Source organism: Protopterus annectens, chromosome 13.part0, assembly GCF_019279795.1.
Source record: "Protopterus annectens isolate FY-2018-M chromosome 13.part0, PAN1.0, whole genome shotgun sequence".
In the NCBI taxonomy this organism is placed as follows: domain Eukaryota; kingdom Metazoa; phylum Chordata; order Ceratodontiformes; family Protopteridae; genus Protopterus; species Protopterus annectens.
The window spans coordinates 544182496-544200149 of record NC_056747.1 but is presented as its reverse complement, the minus strand read 5'-3'; the positions used below and the strand labels follow the sequence as shown (position 1 = coordinate 544200149).

Genomic DNA, 17654 nt, shown 5'->3' with positions numbered 1-17654 from the left:
ACATACGGAAGAACTGTTTCACATGAATGGGGAGTCTGTTTCAACAAAGGGGTAATCTGAGACACACACCTGTCTTTCCAACATGTTTTGTTTAGGCCACAGATGAGGATTAGTTTCTCAGATTATGTAATTCTAAGGCGGTTTTGTAAACCTGTAGCAGATCCACCAGGGCTGATCGGAGAATGCTTTGTAGGTTAGGCATAGATCACCTCTCAGCAGTCTGTAGGAGACAGTACAGGGACAGGTAGTTGAGGCTGTTTGCATAACACATTTACACCCTGTATCCTTTTAGTGAGGAACTTTTGTAGACATTCCAGCTGTGGCAATGCCTGATCAAGTACATGCTGGAGGGTGTACTGTACAGTGGGACAATGATCTTAGATATGGATGCCATGCCCTTACTTGTAAGTTGTACCATGTATAAAACTTCTCAATACCAAGGATGCATGATCAAAATTGACATTACTTGAGTTCCCTTATCACCACGTCTACTCTTAGGGGAGTGTTATCACTGTTGCAGTTTGCAGGGGTGGCTGTCTTGCAAAGGGTATGACTATGCATTTTGCATGGAGTTTTAGGCCATGGTTCTGGCACCAGTCATTTGTCTGTTAGACCTTCCTGGACGAGATCTACATCTTTAGGCGATTCAAAGATTGTACCCAGCTTGTAGTCATCAGCAAATTTCATCAGCCAAAGGCCCTCTAAATTTGCCTTAACTTCATGGAAGTATCAGGAGAGGTCCCAGTACCAAGCTCTGTGAGACATCACTAGTAACAGGGCTCTGGGTGTAGGTGGATTCCCCCACTCTCGTGTGTTCTGTGAGCAATTTAGCTATCCATCAAGTGACAGGGATTTATGCCCAAATTTGAGAGTGTTATAATAACTGGATGAGGTATTGTGACAAATGTCTTTGCCAGGTCAAGGTAGGCAGTATGTACTGTTTTTGCCCTTCTCCATGGCTCTAGTAACCAGTCCATGTTTAGTAGACATGACCTGCCCTTGACAAAACTGAACAGGGATGGGTCCATTGTTTGAAGATTTCCCCAAGTCTTTCAGGTCCACAATAATTCTTCCCATGGCCGTGCATACAAGACAAGTCAAACGTATGGGTCTATGGAATTACTATAAAAGGGAGTTCTCAGACAGCACCAAGGCTCAGCAGTCAATTAGTACTTCCTAAAGCAAAGATCAGTTTTTCAAAGCCTGCTAGCAGCAGATTAATGCCTTATGTAATTCCCTGCACTCACTGAAAGGGATACAAAAAGGTTAGCTGCAAAACAGAGCTTAAGGCAAAATGCAATTAAAATTCAAGAAAAGCACTACGTTTTGCAGCACAAAGTTCATGTGCATAAAGAGTAACAATGCAGTACTAGTTAGTGGGTAGAGGCCAGTCATGTGATGAATTGGTAAGTGCCCCCACAATTGCATGCATCCTATTATGCACACATGCAGATGCCACTGTCCAATACAGAACTGACTGAAATTTTACAATTCTGGTGCTGCAAGCTACAGCCAAGTAAACATGATGCTGTGAGATGCAGTGTCCAAGCCCCCAAAACGGTGAAGGATACAGACATACTGACCATAAAGAGGAAGATCTACACAGAGGGCTCAAACACTCTTATGCACCCTAAAGAGCCTGAACAGTTCATGAGAGTCAGGTGTCCATTTTCCCCATGACACTACCACTTCCCTTAACAACCCTATATGTACCTGCAACCACCCTACTTAACCCCTCCCTCTCCCTATACCCACTTTACCACCAAGTCTGATCTATAAGACCTTTCCTATTTCTATAACTTAGACTCAAACACTCTTATGCACGCTAAAGAGCCTGAACAGTTCATGAGAGTCAGGTGTCCATTTTCCCCATGACACTACCACTTCCCTTAACAACCCTATATGTACCTGCAACCACCCTACTTAACCCCTCCCTCTCCCTATACCCACTTTACCACCAAGTCTGATCTACAAGACCTTTCCTATTTCTATAACTTACTATATCTGTATGCTCTCCCTTCTACACCCTCCCTCTAGATAACTACATCCCTCCTCTGCTACTTTCTTCTTCCACACCATCTCTTCCTCTGATCTGAGGCCCCTTGTACATACCAGTTTCTCTTTTTTTACTCCTGCACTAGTTTCATCCTCAGATCTGAGGCCCCCTGCACATATGCACTTTTTCCTTCTAGCTTCTAATCTAATAATGCCATATTTTCAAATGATTACCTATAACCTTAATTCCCTGACTGCATACCTCTTGGATTTATTATTGTTGTTTTTCCTTTTACAACCTTATAATTATATTTTTGTATATAGCTATGTTTAATTCTATTGAGTACATTGTTTTGCTCTGTATTATTGTAAACTTCTCTACTTGTATGTCCATTTGGGGCTTTTCCCCTCTGGTCTCCACTGGAAAAGGGTAAATTCTTACCCATCTGGGCCAACCCAGTTAACAAATGCAAAATAAAATAATATTATGGAGTATCAAAGACTGATATAATGTCTTCAGAACCACAAAATATTGCATTGTGACCTTTTACAGCCAACATGTAACGAAAGGTGTGATATTAAGTACAAGGTGAAGTGTGTTATGGGAGAGAACAAGTTTAAATTAAAAACTCAGTATGTGCCTATCCCATGTCAAAACTGAACTGGTTTGTTTGTTTTTTTTCTCTTGTAAGGTAACTGTGCAGAGTTCTGCAATACTACTAAATAAACTGTTTGACCTTTTCACAATACAAGACAGAGTAGGGGCTGTTATTCCAAACTACAGTTATTAATGGGCAGCCCTGAAGCAAAACGGTTTACAAAAGGCAAGACAAACTGGAATGTAAAACCATGACAAATAAAACTATGCAGCAATGACCTTTTCACAATACAAGACAAAGTAGGGGCTGTTATTCCAAACTACAGTTATTAACGGGCAGCCCTGAAGCAAAATGGTTTACAAAAAGCAAGACAGAAACTGGAATGTAAAACCATGACTGAAATAAAACTATGCAGCAATGAATAAACTGGTTATTTCAGAACTACAGTTTAAACCACTGACTAGCAAACATTCTTGAAAGGAGTGGCAAAAAAATCTTTGTATCTTGCATTGAAGTGGAAAGTAGACATACTGAAGTGGAAATGTGGAATGCTTGGATATGGACCTATTACTTTAAATCACATAATACTTGCCATTAATACCCCAAAATATACACAAATCTACAAGAATTCCATCCAGAAAAACAGCAAAACAGTGATGGCACTGCTCAAGATACTGTCCTCTGTCACACCCTACAAGACACAACCACAAACAAAAATCTACAGATCAGATGCAAAGGATATTCACAGCAACTCAGCGTTTGGCAACATAGGTAGGTACTAGGCTATTAGCCCTAGGGCCTCTATAAGCCTAGCCAAAAGAGGTACCCTGGCTTTCGCCACCCAAGAAAATTATTTTCTTGTGCCCCTGTCGAGGAGAGCCACAGAAGTGATCCCCAGGATGAATTTCCTATTTCCCATCCTATCAAAATTTTTCTTGAAGATTGCTAATGAGGAGCTTTGTTCGACATAGGTAGCCTGTTCCAGAGTATGGGAAGTCTCTGGGACAGGAATCTATCCCTCTAGCATGTTCTGTTTATTGTGGTGACAAGGTTTAGGTCCCTAGAGCATATAGCTCGAAGGGATTGGGATTTATTTAAGTGGAGCATGTCCAACAGCTCTGGGTTTGACATAACATTGTATGTTAGGCAGAGATCGCCTCTGAGTAGGCGATATGCGACAGAGTAAAGCTGGAGTTTGAGACTGTCTGCATAGTTCATCTGTTTGAGGCCAGTAATCCTCTTTTGTGAGGTATTTCTGCGGCCTTTCCAGTTGTAGATGTCTTGTGAGGTACATACCAAAAGGGGCGCTGTACTTTATAATGGGTCTAATGAGTGATGAGTAGAGGGGAACAATGACCTCTTTTCCTGGATGAGAATGTGAACAATGCCAGAGTTTGAGAGATTCTGCTTACACTTGAAGCCAGTCTTGTAAAAAAATGAATTAATGTATTATTTTGCACTTTTACTAGTCTCCACTGCATTTGTTGAAGCATTCTGTACTATTTATTCATTTTTCCTGCACTTGCTTAGAGTTAAGTTACATTCTTCCAAGACTGCTGTTCTATAGCTGTAGTGCTCTAAATAGTATCTGCAGTTTCCAGTGCTTTTGGACATCAGTTTTTTGGTTCCAGAACATTTGGGCTCCAAATGAGTCATTTTACATAAAGTCTGCATTCATCACGCAGGATTGGCTGGCAGAGTGCCCTGTATATGCATGCAAGCACCTAGAAGTTGAACTTGTCCCTGTAAGAACTCTGAAATTCTTAGTCCCATGCTGCTCAAGGAGAAAATGGTTTGCTCACTGAGCGGCATTCATAGGATTATAGGAGATTACTAGGCTGTCAACCCAAAGGTCATTTTAAGCCTAGCTGTTTCAACCCAATACAATACCAATGAGGTACTAGTCAGTATCCAAGATTGCATTTAATGACGACTGCCCATGTCCAGGAGGGTTGTGGACACTATCCCCAGAAAAAATGTATGGTGCCCCATCCACTCATCCAGATTCCTCTGGAATAGTGTCAGAGGTGCTCAGTTTCACATGAATTGATAGCCTGTTCCAAAAACGTGGCAGTCGCTGGGAGATAAATCTGTCCCTCAAGCATGTCCTATTTAAGTTGCAGGCAATGTTTAAATCCCGGGAATGGGTAGCCCTAGACCTAGTTGATTTACAGTTATGCAGTAAGTTCATTAGGTTTGGTTCCTGGGTTGCTCTGTAGGCCAAGCATACATCTCCCTAAGAAGTCTATATGATAGTGTCTAGTGACAAGGATTTAAGTTGGTCTGTGTAAGCATTGTTGCATTTAGCTAGCTTTAGCTTACACTACTTAAAACACCCAAACCTCTTCCAGTCGCAAACACCCTCCCCCATTCAATTCTCTTGTAAAACACATAGGACTTGCAGTCATGGATATGCACTTTCATGCTATCTCTGCAGCCAACTTGATGGACATGGACATCAGAGTCAGTGTAGCAATTGCCTCACATTTACTGACAACCACTTAATTCTGAAACAGATAAACGCAGTATGTGAGAGATGTAATTACAACTGTACTGGGGGAAAGACTCAAAAATGCCATACAGGTTCTCAATGACACATACAGGACCAGACTGACTCACATGCAGGTGCTCACATAGAACTTATCCTAACTTCAAAGGCCTCCCAGATGGAGTTCTCCACATAAACAAGATAATTTCCACTAAAACACAAACTACTTCTCATGGTGCCTCAAGTACCAAGTCCACAAGGTGTGTGGGGTGGGGGAGTAACACATTGAGGCTCACCTTTTCTTGGGGGTGTGGAAGCACAAATTCAGGGTGCATATTCTAGTGGTTGAATCCCTGAAGGCTAAACACCCCATAGGTGTGCTGGCTTCAAAGGTGGGGGTGGCAATGTCACTTGTGGAAATGGAAGCCATGCCTTTGCCAGCAGCCACTAAATGCAAAACCCTGGATGGGTTACTGAGCATAAACTAGATTAGCGTCGAAAATAGCAAAGTGTCACCACCCCTAATGGCTACCTAAAATAACCACTCAGTTCTCAGCCAGGTGCGTATCAAATGAATGGGCTTACATTCCAAGACAGGATGCAATGTTTGGCAGATAATAGGAGAAAAAAAAACTTCTGGCCTACAGTGACATGCAAATGAAAATATACCAATACAGCAAACATTTCCCTGAAATTTCCTTACTTTTACGATATCAGAAGAATATGAAGTCCTTGTCATACAAAGGAAACTGTCAGCCTAGCCCATTCACATCCAATAACCAAGAGATTACACCACAGTCTTCCTGTAATACCTGGACTGGTGACACCATTGTATCACCTGATCACCATGCCAAGAAAACAGCATCTTGGGAAGGATTCATAATTACCCTTGGCAAACATGATTCTCTGGCTACCAAGAGCCCTAGAACCAGTAACCAGTAAATGGAGGTCCATATGCTAAATATATATATCAGCATCAAGGCCTCTTGGTCAGTTCACCATAAGCACATGAAGTGGTATGTTAAACAAATGCAGAAACTCAGGAAGTAATTCACAAATATGCATCTTTTATGAGCCTTTCTGATCAATTTCACTACCTTCAGCACAGACAGTAGAAACATCTAGGGTCTTTAAGTCTGCTGCAGAATGATACTGTCCTGCTTTGTTGTGCACCCATTTCGTACACCCATTATCTGACACACACACACACACACACACACACACACACACACACACACACACACACACACACACACACACAGTGAAAAAAGTTCCATATGTTACCATTTTTCCACTACCAGTCATCTAATCAAAGGATGCCCTGTAACAAGGCCAGTAAGTTGATAGCTTTAACAAGCCCAGCAGGACAGCACAACTTTTTTGTTGCTAGTCCTATGTCTGTAATAAGCTCTGCTTATAGGACACTGCATCTGTCCAACTATCAGAGTCTAAAAATAGTTAGCTTTGATGGTCATGTCAGAAGCAGCAGTACATCAGCACCAAAGGAGCATCCTCGTGCACATCTCATGCTCCCACAGTCGAAAGTTGTAACCCTACCATGTCACATATTCCTTTCTACAGCAAATGAATGTCGCAAAGTGGAAGGTTAGAGTAGAAAATTACTGAACTGTAGGCTTCAACCTCCGAGATAACCATATGTATGATATTAACAAGAGAAGCATTATAGAACTGAGGAAATTGTGAAATGGACAGAACTGGCCACAAGGAGAAGGAAGAGAGGCTGTGACACTGAATAGGGTTGAGCAGTGAGAACAGGAGATTATAGAATATAATGGAGATTGGACATAACAGTGATGTTCAATGATATATGGATGACTGAAGGCTGGGGCATCAGTAGGGCAGGACTGAAGGTTGGGGCATCAGTAGGGCAGGGAGCAGATGTCCCATGGAGTAGCAGTGAACAGTATGGGGCATAATGGAGGATGTGTTGAAGACAAGGAACACAAAGTGAGCAGGGTAAAACTGCTTATACAAGGGTAATTCTGAACAACTTATCAGGTGGGGGGTAAACAGGAAAAGCACAGGATATTACAGCTAGAAGCTTTACCAGGACAGAAGACTACCTGGAAACTAATAACCAGAAAGGGGACAGCACAGAAGCCTTCAAGGGAAGGACACAAACTGAAGACCCAATGCTACATACAGTGCCATGTTAGTCACTTCTCAGAAGTGTTCTGGGTCCTGGTGCAAAATGAAAAATAGATCTCAAAGCATAATACTGGACTGGAGTGAATAGTGTAGCCAATGAGACTAAGATCAACTGAGGCAGTTCATAAAACACTCTTAATTGGGCCACATACGTATGAAAGCTAAGAGTAAGCTGAAACAGAAAAAACAGATGGCCTTAAACCAGGTTCAAGGGAAGGCGGGAGTGGAAGGAAGTTCTCAAACATACAGGAGTGGCAAGAGGACTCTAACTAGGCATGAATGAGAATGTCACTGAAGAATAGATTAGTATTCAACCCGAAAACTTCCAGCATCAAAGAACTAAAATGAACTTTCTACAGCTGTCACTCTTGGAAGGAAAGATGGAACAGGAAGTAAAGAAACAGGTCAAAAAGTGAAAGGGGCACAGGAAGGAGAACGCCAGAGAAAACTAAACAATCATTTACTATATGCAAGGAAGGTTGCTTTACCACCATCACAACTGGCTGGGATAGAGGTTCTAGCAGCTGAGCTAAAGGGTGAGCTGTGGATAATACGACAGGTACGACAGGTCTGCTACATGGACAATACGACAGGTAGGACAGGTCTACTACATGGACAATACGACAGGTAGGACAGGTCTACTACATGGACAATACGACAGCTAGGACAGGTCTACTACATGGACAATACGACAGCTAGGACAGGTCTACTACATGGACAATACGACAGGTATGTTGGATCTACTGCATAATGCATGCTAGGTATTAACGCTACTGATCCTCAATTCTCAGTTTAGTGTTAGGACAATTGACGGAACACTTCTGGAACTGACTTGCATGGTTCTTGAAGGTGAATAATCTAGAGCCTACTCAGCACCATATGAAGGAGAAAGTTCTGTCACTGCATTCTGAGGATTCAGGGCAGAGATAAGAAAAGCAGAATTCCTTAAGTTTATCATTGAGGGCGACTCCATGCAATACTGAGAACGCAACAGATGGGACAGAAGTAGGGGTAAAGGCAGTGTGATGAAATGTTAGCAATTTCAGCATCAAGTGAAGTAACTGAGGTGGGGGGTGAAGACCTCTCAACTGTCCTGAATTTTGCAGTATGTCCAGATTGTGCCTCATATCTTGTCTGTTTTCATATTCTGGCAAATCAGTAATGACTGCAGTCAGTAAATCATATTCATCAGAAAATGTATGCCAATACAAAACCTGTTATTGTAGCAACTTACTCAAGTTTATAGGTTAAATTTTTAAAATTCGTCCGTTTTTGGGCATTTGCCCTTAAGCAAGGGGTCTGTCAGTGCAGATATAAAGGGAGGGCCAGGACAGATTTATACTATTGCCGGAAAGGTGAGAATTTGGAATCAACCAAGAACAGCAAGATAATAGGGCACGAAATAGTTCTGGGACGTATCTTTCTGCTATGGACCAATTAGTATGGACACAGAAGGTTATGATTTCTGTCACCATTTTTATGTACTCTGATGGTAACTGATCTACAGCAAGTTGCTCAAAATAAAAACTATTAGTGAGGTGGGCACTGGACTAAAATTGTAGAGCTGCGGGTGGTTTTGACTCGACAGGGGTACAGGGAGGTGGGCAGATATATTAGTGTCTAGGAGAGATAATATTGACTGTATAAAGTAGGAATTAAACTGTGTAGAGATAGTCTGTTGTCTGTTTTTGGCAATGGAGTGGTGGTTTTGCCAGGATGGAGTCATTTAGTGATGTCCAAAACTGTTCGGGACATTTTCATGTTTGTCTTCTAGGTTGGCATAGTATGTTTGCTTGTCATGTTTGACATGGAGTTCTGCAGGGTTTCCAAGATGTCTAAATTGCTGCAAAACATTCAGAGTTCTAATTTTATACCAATTTTTACAGGCCTGATCTCTTATAAGCATTTTTTTGTTTCTCGTTAGCCATGGTGCAGAGCTGGACTTTACTCATATTACATACTGCTGCTACATTATTTAAGGTATGTAAGAATATATTATACAGCAGTATCTAGTGGCACTGTTCCAAGTACATTCCAATTATATCGTTTTAGTGTTTCATTGAAAATATCTTTGCTGAAACTGGTTGTATTTTGTATTTGGTTACAGATGTGTTTATCTAGGTTATTGTGGGCTTAATGGCATATGTTGGCATGCAGTCACTGATGTTATCTTAGCGGCAGCTTACTTTTGTCAGTTTGTCTGCTTTGGATGCAAGGATCCAGTCTAATGCAGAGTGTCGCCCTGAAGTTGTATTGATTCTAGTGGGTGTGGTTATTAATTACAGTAGACTCCCTCTTATCTGGTCTCACTGGGACCGGACCTTAGGTTGGATAAACGAGAACATACAAAATAGCATTTATAGGTTGTAAATCAGATAGAACAGGATTTGTGTTAGTATGCATTTTTCTAAAGAATATGAAGTCTAAAACTCAAATGCCTGTCATTATTTAGCAACTTCAATTCTTTTTATGAGGAAGAAAAATATGGGTAAAAAAAATCTGGACAGTTGAGGGTCATGCTACCCATCACACCTGTGAGTGCAGGAAATCTGGACAAAGCCTGTCATAATAGAAGGAGGAGACAAAGGCCCAAAACTACGGACTCATTTTAAATATTGCTCTTATAAATTTAAATCTGTTAGCATAACAGGATTTGTGTTAGCATGCTTTTTCTGAAGCATATGAAGTCTGAAATTGAAATGCACATAATTATTTAGTGACTTTAATCTAGATTTAAGTCTCCAAGTATTATAATTTGATATCCAATATAGGAGGTTTTCAGCAGTATCAATATTATTTCCTGGTGGTATACAAGTTGTTAACTATAATTTTTGTATTGTTGATTTTTAGGAGTTAGAGATTCAGCTTTGTTAAATTTGGGCATTTCTTTTTTTTTTTAATTTCTCCCAAGTCTTTTGGGTTTCTATTACTAAGACAGGAATTGATCCCATTCCTAAGTCAAAGTATGATTAAAGCTCATGAAATTAGTATTGTTTCATTCTTTTGATGTCAGCCAGAAGTACTCTTCACAGCCCTCATAATGTGCCTAATAATGACTCTTTCTGCAATTCATATGGAATTACATGTATTGGTAACATATTTACAATTGTAGATAATTTCATAAGACCCATTGCTCCTACTACTATTGGAATTGTCTGTGTATCTTTCTTCCACATTGCTCTCATTTTTGCCTGCAAATCCTGATGTTTTAAAACTGTCTCTTGGTACGCAAGACACTGTAGTCACTGGGTGTAGGGATTTCAATGATCAATGTTACTGGTCTTCTTTTCATGGACCACTATATCTGGTTTTCTCGCATCTATCTTTTGAACAGTTGGTAATGGGTGATCCATGTGATGTAGACTTCATTTTCTATGATGCTTTGTGGCTCATGTTTCCAGTGTTTCAGCTATTTTAATACCATAATGTTTACACAATCCCCAGTCAAACAGTCTTGAAACATTATGCCTTTCAGTATACAGTCCTTCTGACATTAGTAGTATGTCACAACCAGCAATGAGGTGTGTGACTGCTTCCAGTTCTGTTTTACAAAACCTACATTTGTCTGTTTCTCCAACATGCTCAACGAACTTTGTAAACCAATGGGCAATTTTTTTTGGGCTAGGCTTGTAAAGGCTTCAGGGACATTAGTCTAGTACACACCTACGAACGTGTCCGTAGCCCACTATCTTGGGCTACCAATATTAATTAACCTTTCATCTTTTGGGTTGATTTTGCCTCAACCATTTCTGCGTTCTATCCTGATCAATACGAGGTTGTTCCAGAAGTTTTCTATACTTGCAACTATATTTATGCTTTTTCCACATTTCTTACCTTCTCATCTGATCCTTCACCTTATTTTATTTTACATTTGTTGACCGGGCTAGTCTAACTGGATACATGTCCATTTTTAGTAGAGGCCCGGGAGAAAAGCTCCAAGACAGAACAATGAAATTAACAAGATAACAAATAAGGAAACATTAAACAAAAAAAAAAATCATATTTACAATACATATTACAGGTTATCACAGTAAATTCAGCAGTGCAGAATACAGGCATAACATAGCATGCTAGTACAATCAAGATGTTCTACAGGGAGATAGTATTATGGTTAATACGGAAGGAATTACAGTTAATGAGTAGAAGGGGTAGGAAGAGCAAAGTATTAAGAGACACATAACTAGTCAGGGTTAGTACAGGGGCATAACCACTGTGTTCTGAGGAACACTTTCAATTTGTTTTTGAAGGGTGATAGTGAGGGAAGTGAGGAGAGTTCACTGGGGAGGAGATTCCAGGCTTTTCCAACAATATTAGAAAAGAGGGAGTCACCGGCCTTGTTGTTTGGTTTAGTGGCATGTACTAGAAGTCTCTGAGAAGACCTTAAGGATTTCAGGTTTTTATAGGGAGTGATGAGTGTGGATAGAATAGGAGTTTAGAAGGTTTGTAAAGTGTTGTGGGCTATAGATAGTTGATGGAATTTAAATCAGATTTTGTAGTTCAAGCCATCCCAGCTGCTTTAAATTAATGCAATGGTGGGTTCTAAATGGGTTGCCTGTAGCAAATCTGGCAAGGTTATTGTAAGACATTTCCAATTTGTTAAGATTATTTTTAGATAGATTAGTAAAAATGGGTGAGGCATAAAGAAGTGAAGAGATTAGATGAGTGTGTGCTATAGTGGTTTCAGCTGAAGGTAAGAGGAAGGATTTTACCCTATAGAGAGAGCCAAGTTTTTTGTTGACAGTTTTTATAGTATTGTTAATATGGATATCAAAGTTCAGATTGTTGTCAATGGTGATGCCCAATAGTTTGGTGGTTGGATCAGGGGATATAATAGTTTTATTGGTAGAGATAACTGAGAAATCAAGAGGAGAGGACTTATTGGTGGGAGAGAAGAGGAGGAGTTTAGTCTTTTTGGGGTTTAGGAGAAGGCATCTATGTGTGAACCATTGTTCAACTGTGTTAAATACTTCTTGGGTAAGTGACTGAAGTTCAGAAGAGGAGGTGGCTGAGCATATCAGTGTGGAGTCATCTGCATATTGTATGCATGTGGCTTGGGGGGTGGCAAGGTGAAGGTCATTAATAAATATGGAAAAAAGCAGAGGTCTTAGGATGGACCCTTGAGGGACACCAAGTTTGACAGGCAGGTGAATGGAGAGAGACTTGTGCCATAGTAGGGCTTGTTGTCTTTTATCAAGGTAGGACTGGAACCACTTTATAGAAGATGTATCTAGTGACAGGGATTTCAGTATTTTGATGAGAATTTGGTGATTTACCATGTCAAAAGCTTTAGACAGGTCAATAAATAGTGCTGAAGAAAGCTTGTTAAGATTGTGGTTTTTGTTGATACAATCTGTGAAGGAAAGAAGGGCAGTACTAGTGCAATGTAAAGGTCTGAATCCATGTTGACAGTTGGAAAGCAAATTATTTTGGGTTAGATGGTCAAGTAATTGTCTGAATACATTTCTCCATGATCTTTGCCAAAGGAGAGAGAAGGGCAATGGGGCAGTAGTTGGAGAGTTCAGTGGAGTGTCCACCTTTATGGAGGGGGATAATATGGGAGATTTTCCATAAACTGGAGATATGACTTTCGGTAATAGTTCTATTGATCAGAATAGAAATGGGATAAGCAATAGCATTGGCTGATTGTTGTAGGAATTCAGCAGGTAGTTGGTCTGCTGAGGGTGAGCATGGTTTTAGTTTCTGTAGAAGGGTTAGAATATTTGTTGTTGGGACAGGTTGAATATGAAAAGTAGGGGGTACGGTTGATTTATAGGAAGGTAGAGTGAAGTTATTAGGTGATAGTTAACTAGCTAGTGTTTGTATAGCATTAGTAAAAAAGGTATTGAAAGCATTAGCTGTATTCAATAGACTTTTGTGGTCAGTATTTTGAGGATTTGGAGTAGTGGATTGACCTGGATGGAGTAGTTGGTTAATGCTAGCCCAAAATTTTTGTGGGTTGATTTGATTAGCTTGTTGGGATTGTAGGTAGTAGTTTCTTTTATCAGATATTATAGCTTTCTTGGTTTCATTTCTTAGCTGTCTAAATGTTATTTGGTTTTAGATATTATTTCGTTTTCTAGCACATTCAGTTGCCAGCTGAATTTTATCTACTTCTGGTTTGATTTCCATTCCTGCTTGAGATCGATATGCTTCTGCTAGGCTAAATAGGGAAATGATCTTAGATTTATTTTCCTCATGTTTCAAAACTTTCACTGTTTGTGTCCTGCGAGATCAGCAGATGTGTGCAGTTCCATGACTGCAGATCTATACATATAATCAATTTCAAGGAGGCCCATACTGCCTTCGGAATGGGGAATATATAAACTTGGTATGCACTGATTTTTATAAATCATTTGGTGAGCATAAACATTCCTTCTTGTTTTCCTATCTGATTTGTCAAACATGTTTTGGGGCCAGTCAATCACTCCAAAACTGTGGGAGTAAGGTGATGGTTAGGGAATTTCTATACAAGTTTACTACTCACCTGCATGCTTGCTTTGTCTGTCATGCCTTAGTATATTGTATCCTTGGGGGGAGGGGTGATTTCATTATCTTTTATTTCTTTTTTAACCAGGTTTTGGCAGCCATGATTAGATCAGGAGTGTATGCTGCAAGATAGGAATGGATGTCAAGGATTTTATTGCACATACTTAGGCTCCTATTTAGTAAGGAGCGTTTGGGTTCAGTTTTTTGTTGAGGGGTATTAGGTGATGTTTATTGCATGGTTGGAAATGGTTTTAGGAATAGTGAGACAGGGTTAGGGTGAATATCTAGGTTTATTATTTGAACTGATAATTTACAGAGGATAAAGTGTGACCAGTTATATTTTTTGGTCTTGGTTTGGTATTTGCTCGTAAATGTAGATACTTGTTTTAAGGTATTTATAGATAAATAAATCGGGTCTATATTACAACATCAAACTCACAGGAGTCCGAACGTTAAAATATCAAACCCAAATGTTCGAAATACGAAAATAGTGAAGCCACGGCACACCGATTTTTTCCCCAGGGAGACAAAAAAAAAAAATACAACGTTCGAACTCCAGTGAGTTTGATAGATGTAATATAGACCCAAATAAATCAGATGTGGTTTGTTTGTATAACTAGGGTGCAGTAGAGAGAGTCAGGCTGGATGATGTTGGCATTCTTTGTGAGGACTGGTTAAAGTCCTATGTATTTGAATTAGGTGGATTTGATAACTGGTGATGGGGAGTAGACTTAAGATTAGTAGAATAATCTGAGTTAGGGATATCTTATTTAACTTGGGTTTTACCTCTGGTAAAAATTAGGATTAGAAAAAGTTAGAGCGTACTGGGTTGGTTGTAAAGATGTAATGTAATAGTTATAGGGGCAAGTAGTAGTACAGTTCGAGTAAACTAGAGTAGGTATCACTACTGGGAGTTATTCTATTATTTTCTGCTGGGAACTTATAATATTGGTTTGTGGGTTGTGCTGTGAAATATAAATCTGTAGTAAGAGGGGTTGGGAGAGAATTGGGGGTAGGGTAGAGGAGCAGGGTGAGCCCGATCATCATCAAGGGCGAACGAAGCAGGTTGAAAATGCAAGTTGGTTAAAAGAGAGAGCAGCAATCAGTGACTGGACTTTGATATCCGCTGAGAAAGATAAATCAAGAAGCAATGCAGTTTAAAAGACATCCATACTAGAAGATGAAACTCATGATTTTGTTGCTCTAAGACAGTTTTAGTAGGAGAGTTAGCCCAATATCAGGGTATCCTCACTAATGGTGATGTACAATAGTAAAGTTTGACTGAACAATTGCATAATGGTGAGGTTTCTATGGACTTTGAATTGCAAAATCCAAAGGAGGAATAAACCTAAGAAAGGGAGACCGTGGACTGCTAAAAAACAAACAGATCCCAATTGTAAGGACAGAGTACCATTGTGGCTGCTGTGGTCTAAGAAAATGGGACATTGTGGACAAAGTTTTTTTTTGTTTTAGGATGGCAAAATATTTATAATTTACATAAAATTATAGCTCACAAACTGGTGCTCATACTGCAAGCTTCACTGTTCTAGACAATTAGTTCACAGCAAGGCTACTTCTATAGAAAAATAGAAACAAATTTTTCTAGCTTAAAGAGACAGTTGAATGCGTACAGTCACCATTGACTCAGTGCAAATACTGGCTCTGAGCTGAAAGTGGTTTACTAACTTTCTCAAGCAAGGAGAAATAAAAAAGGCAACCAAAGGTGACTTCCATGAAAGTATGCAGTTCCACTGAACAAAGACAGGAGGATACAAACAGGAGTAGTAAAGCTAGAAGTGAAGAAAATATGTAGTTTAACAGGAAGAGTAAACGCCAGTGTCTGTTAGGAGAGTAAAAGCGGACCAGCAGGATGTCTGTGGGGCACACCTCTTAAAGAAACCTGAACAAAGCCATAAATAATGGGGGGGGGGAGCAAAGATAAAAAAAAGTTGGGACAATTTTTAAATACTGCTCTTAGAAATTTAAAAAGTTAAAATAACAGGTTTTCCATTATCATGAATTTTCTGAAGGGTGTGAAGTCCAACTTAACACGTCATTATTTTCTGAGTTCCATCCTCAGTTTTTGCCAATCATTTGCCAGAAAAACAAAAATTTATGAGGAACAGACCAAAAATGAGGCAAAAATCTGGATAGTTGAGACGTATGCTGTGGAGGAGGGCTTACAGACGTAAGACTATCACTTTTAGACTAGGGCACTGAAGCACTTGTCCTCAGACTAATCACCTTGCAGGCTAAAATACATGCAGAAAATACTGGCTGACACTTAAAAGCACTATGACAGAGGTGGTACAAAGTTTGTCCCAAATAAACCATGGGGGTATTGAGTGGAGTCACACTGCCTTTTGGATAAGCCTGCCCAGTGTATGCTTTAATGATGTTTCCACTGAACCCCTGCAATTCCCTTGCACCCTGGAGAAAAATATGGAAAGAAATGTAAAAACTGTTTCTGATTTTTGGGTTAGGCATGCATTGTGTCTTTATATATATTATATCGATATATCTATATATATATATATATATATAAAATATAGCTATATGCATAGGTTACACCTATACACACACCCACACACACTAGAATGAACCAGATCAGGACGTCCTTATCCAAGCCGCGTTCATTGGTTTTGTGAAAAATCAAAATCCATGAAACGCAAAACGCTAGACTCAAACACCACCAGATAATTCATTGTGAATGGTTTCCCAGTCTCATAGCCTTCAACCTTACATTCAAAAATGACTTCAACTTCAGTTAAGACGCTCCCGATGGATAAATTAAGTTTTTCTTATTCTTTATATAAACGTACAAAGATTCTAAAAAAAAAAAAAAAACAGACCCTTCCGGGAATTTCGAAGCACGCTTTTTCAGACCCCCAATGTGGAACATCCCTCGTGATGAGGTACCCCTCAGCATTCCTCTCAACCTCTTAAAGCAATAAATCTGGACAAAGCCATAAATAAAAGTGGGACAATGGCTCGAAAATAGGGGCAGTGCTTAAATATTACTCTTACAAACTTAGAAAGCTGATAGAATAACCAGTTTTGCATTAGCATTAATTTTTCTGAAGGGTATGACGTCAGAAACTCAAATGTCTGTCATTTTCTAATTTCAGCGACCCCAACCGGGAAAAACCGGAAGAAGTCTTTAATGATTTGCCATTAATCTGCCAGAAACACAATTTTATGCAAAACATAAAAATATGAGGCAAAATCTGTACAGTTGAGAGGTATGCGGGATGTATTGTCGTTATCTAATGAAGTTATGAGGTAATACTGCTATGGAATTAAAAACGTGCACAACCGTAAAAAAGACGGATTACGGCCAAGACCCCCCGGCTTCCCATACCTCCACTGCCACGCACCCCCGAAATCAAAACTTTTCATTGGCTCTACCTTTCATAAGCTCCACTTCCTTGAATTCGAACGGAATGCCATTCTTCTTGGCGAAGATGTAAACTGTTCTGCAGGGAGGGGACAACAAGTCCAGGTGCAATTCCAGTCCCATAGTTACAAAATAATCAGACACAGACCGAATTCTTAAGTAGCAAAAGCGAGTGGCATTCAAAGGCACAGTGTCAGTATAGCCAGTTTACCTCGTTTTATATACTGACACTTAGCCCGCCCATTTTACAAACATCTCAACTGCCAAGCATTAAAAGTTTGTTGTGGAATTCGTGGGAAAGTGCTTAGTCACCCTATTCATAATTCCTCAAGCAACCTGCAACAGAAATGACTTTGTTCTTTTAAAATGCACCCACCACATATAAATTACTGTAAAACGTGACCGAAGGTGGAATGCATGAATAAGCCACAGATTTGCAAACGGAAAAAAAAACAAGGGGTATTGGTAGAAGAGGACTTGCAATACTTTCAAGAATTAGTGAATGAAGGCACAATTGGCT

At 39.8% G+C, this 17654-nt stretch overlaps 1 protein-coding gene across 1 annotated transcript in view; it reads right to left on the bottom strand.

Moving 5' to 3' along the window:
• The window catches only part of LOC122787458 (glutathione S-transferase theta-1-like), a 62403-nt gene extending 45047 nt beyond the window's left edge, over positions 1 to 17356 (bottom strand). The window contains exon 1 of the mRNA XM_044054189.1: positions 17146 to 17356. Coding sequence (XP_043910124.1) covers positions 17146 to 17257 — 112 coding nt within the window. The 5' untranslated portion in view covers positions 17258 to 17356. The remainder of the gene's footprint in view (positions 1 to 17145) is intronic.
• Positions 17357 to 17654: the final 298 nt, after the last annotated feature.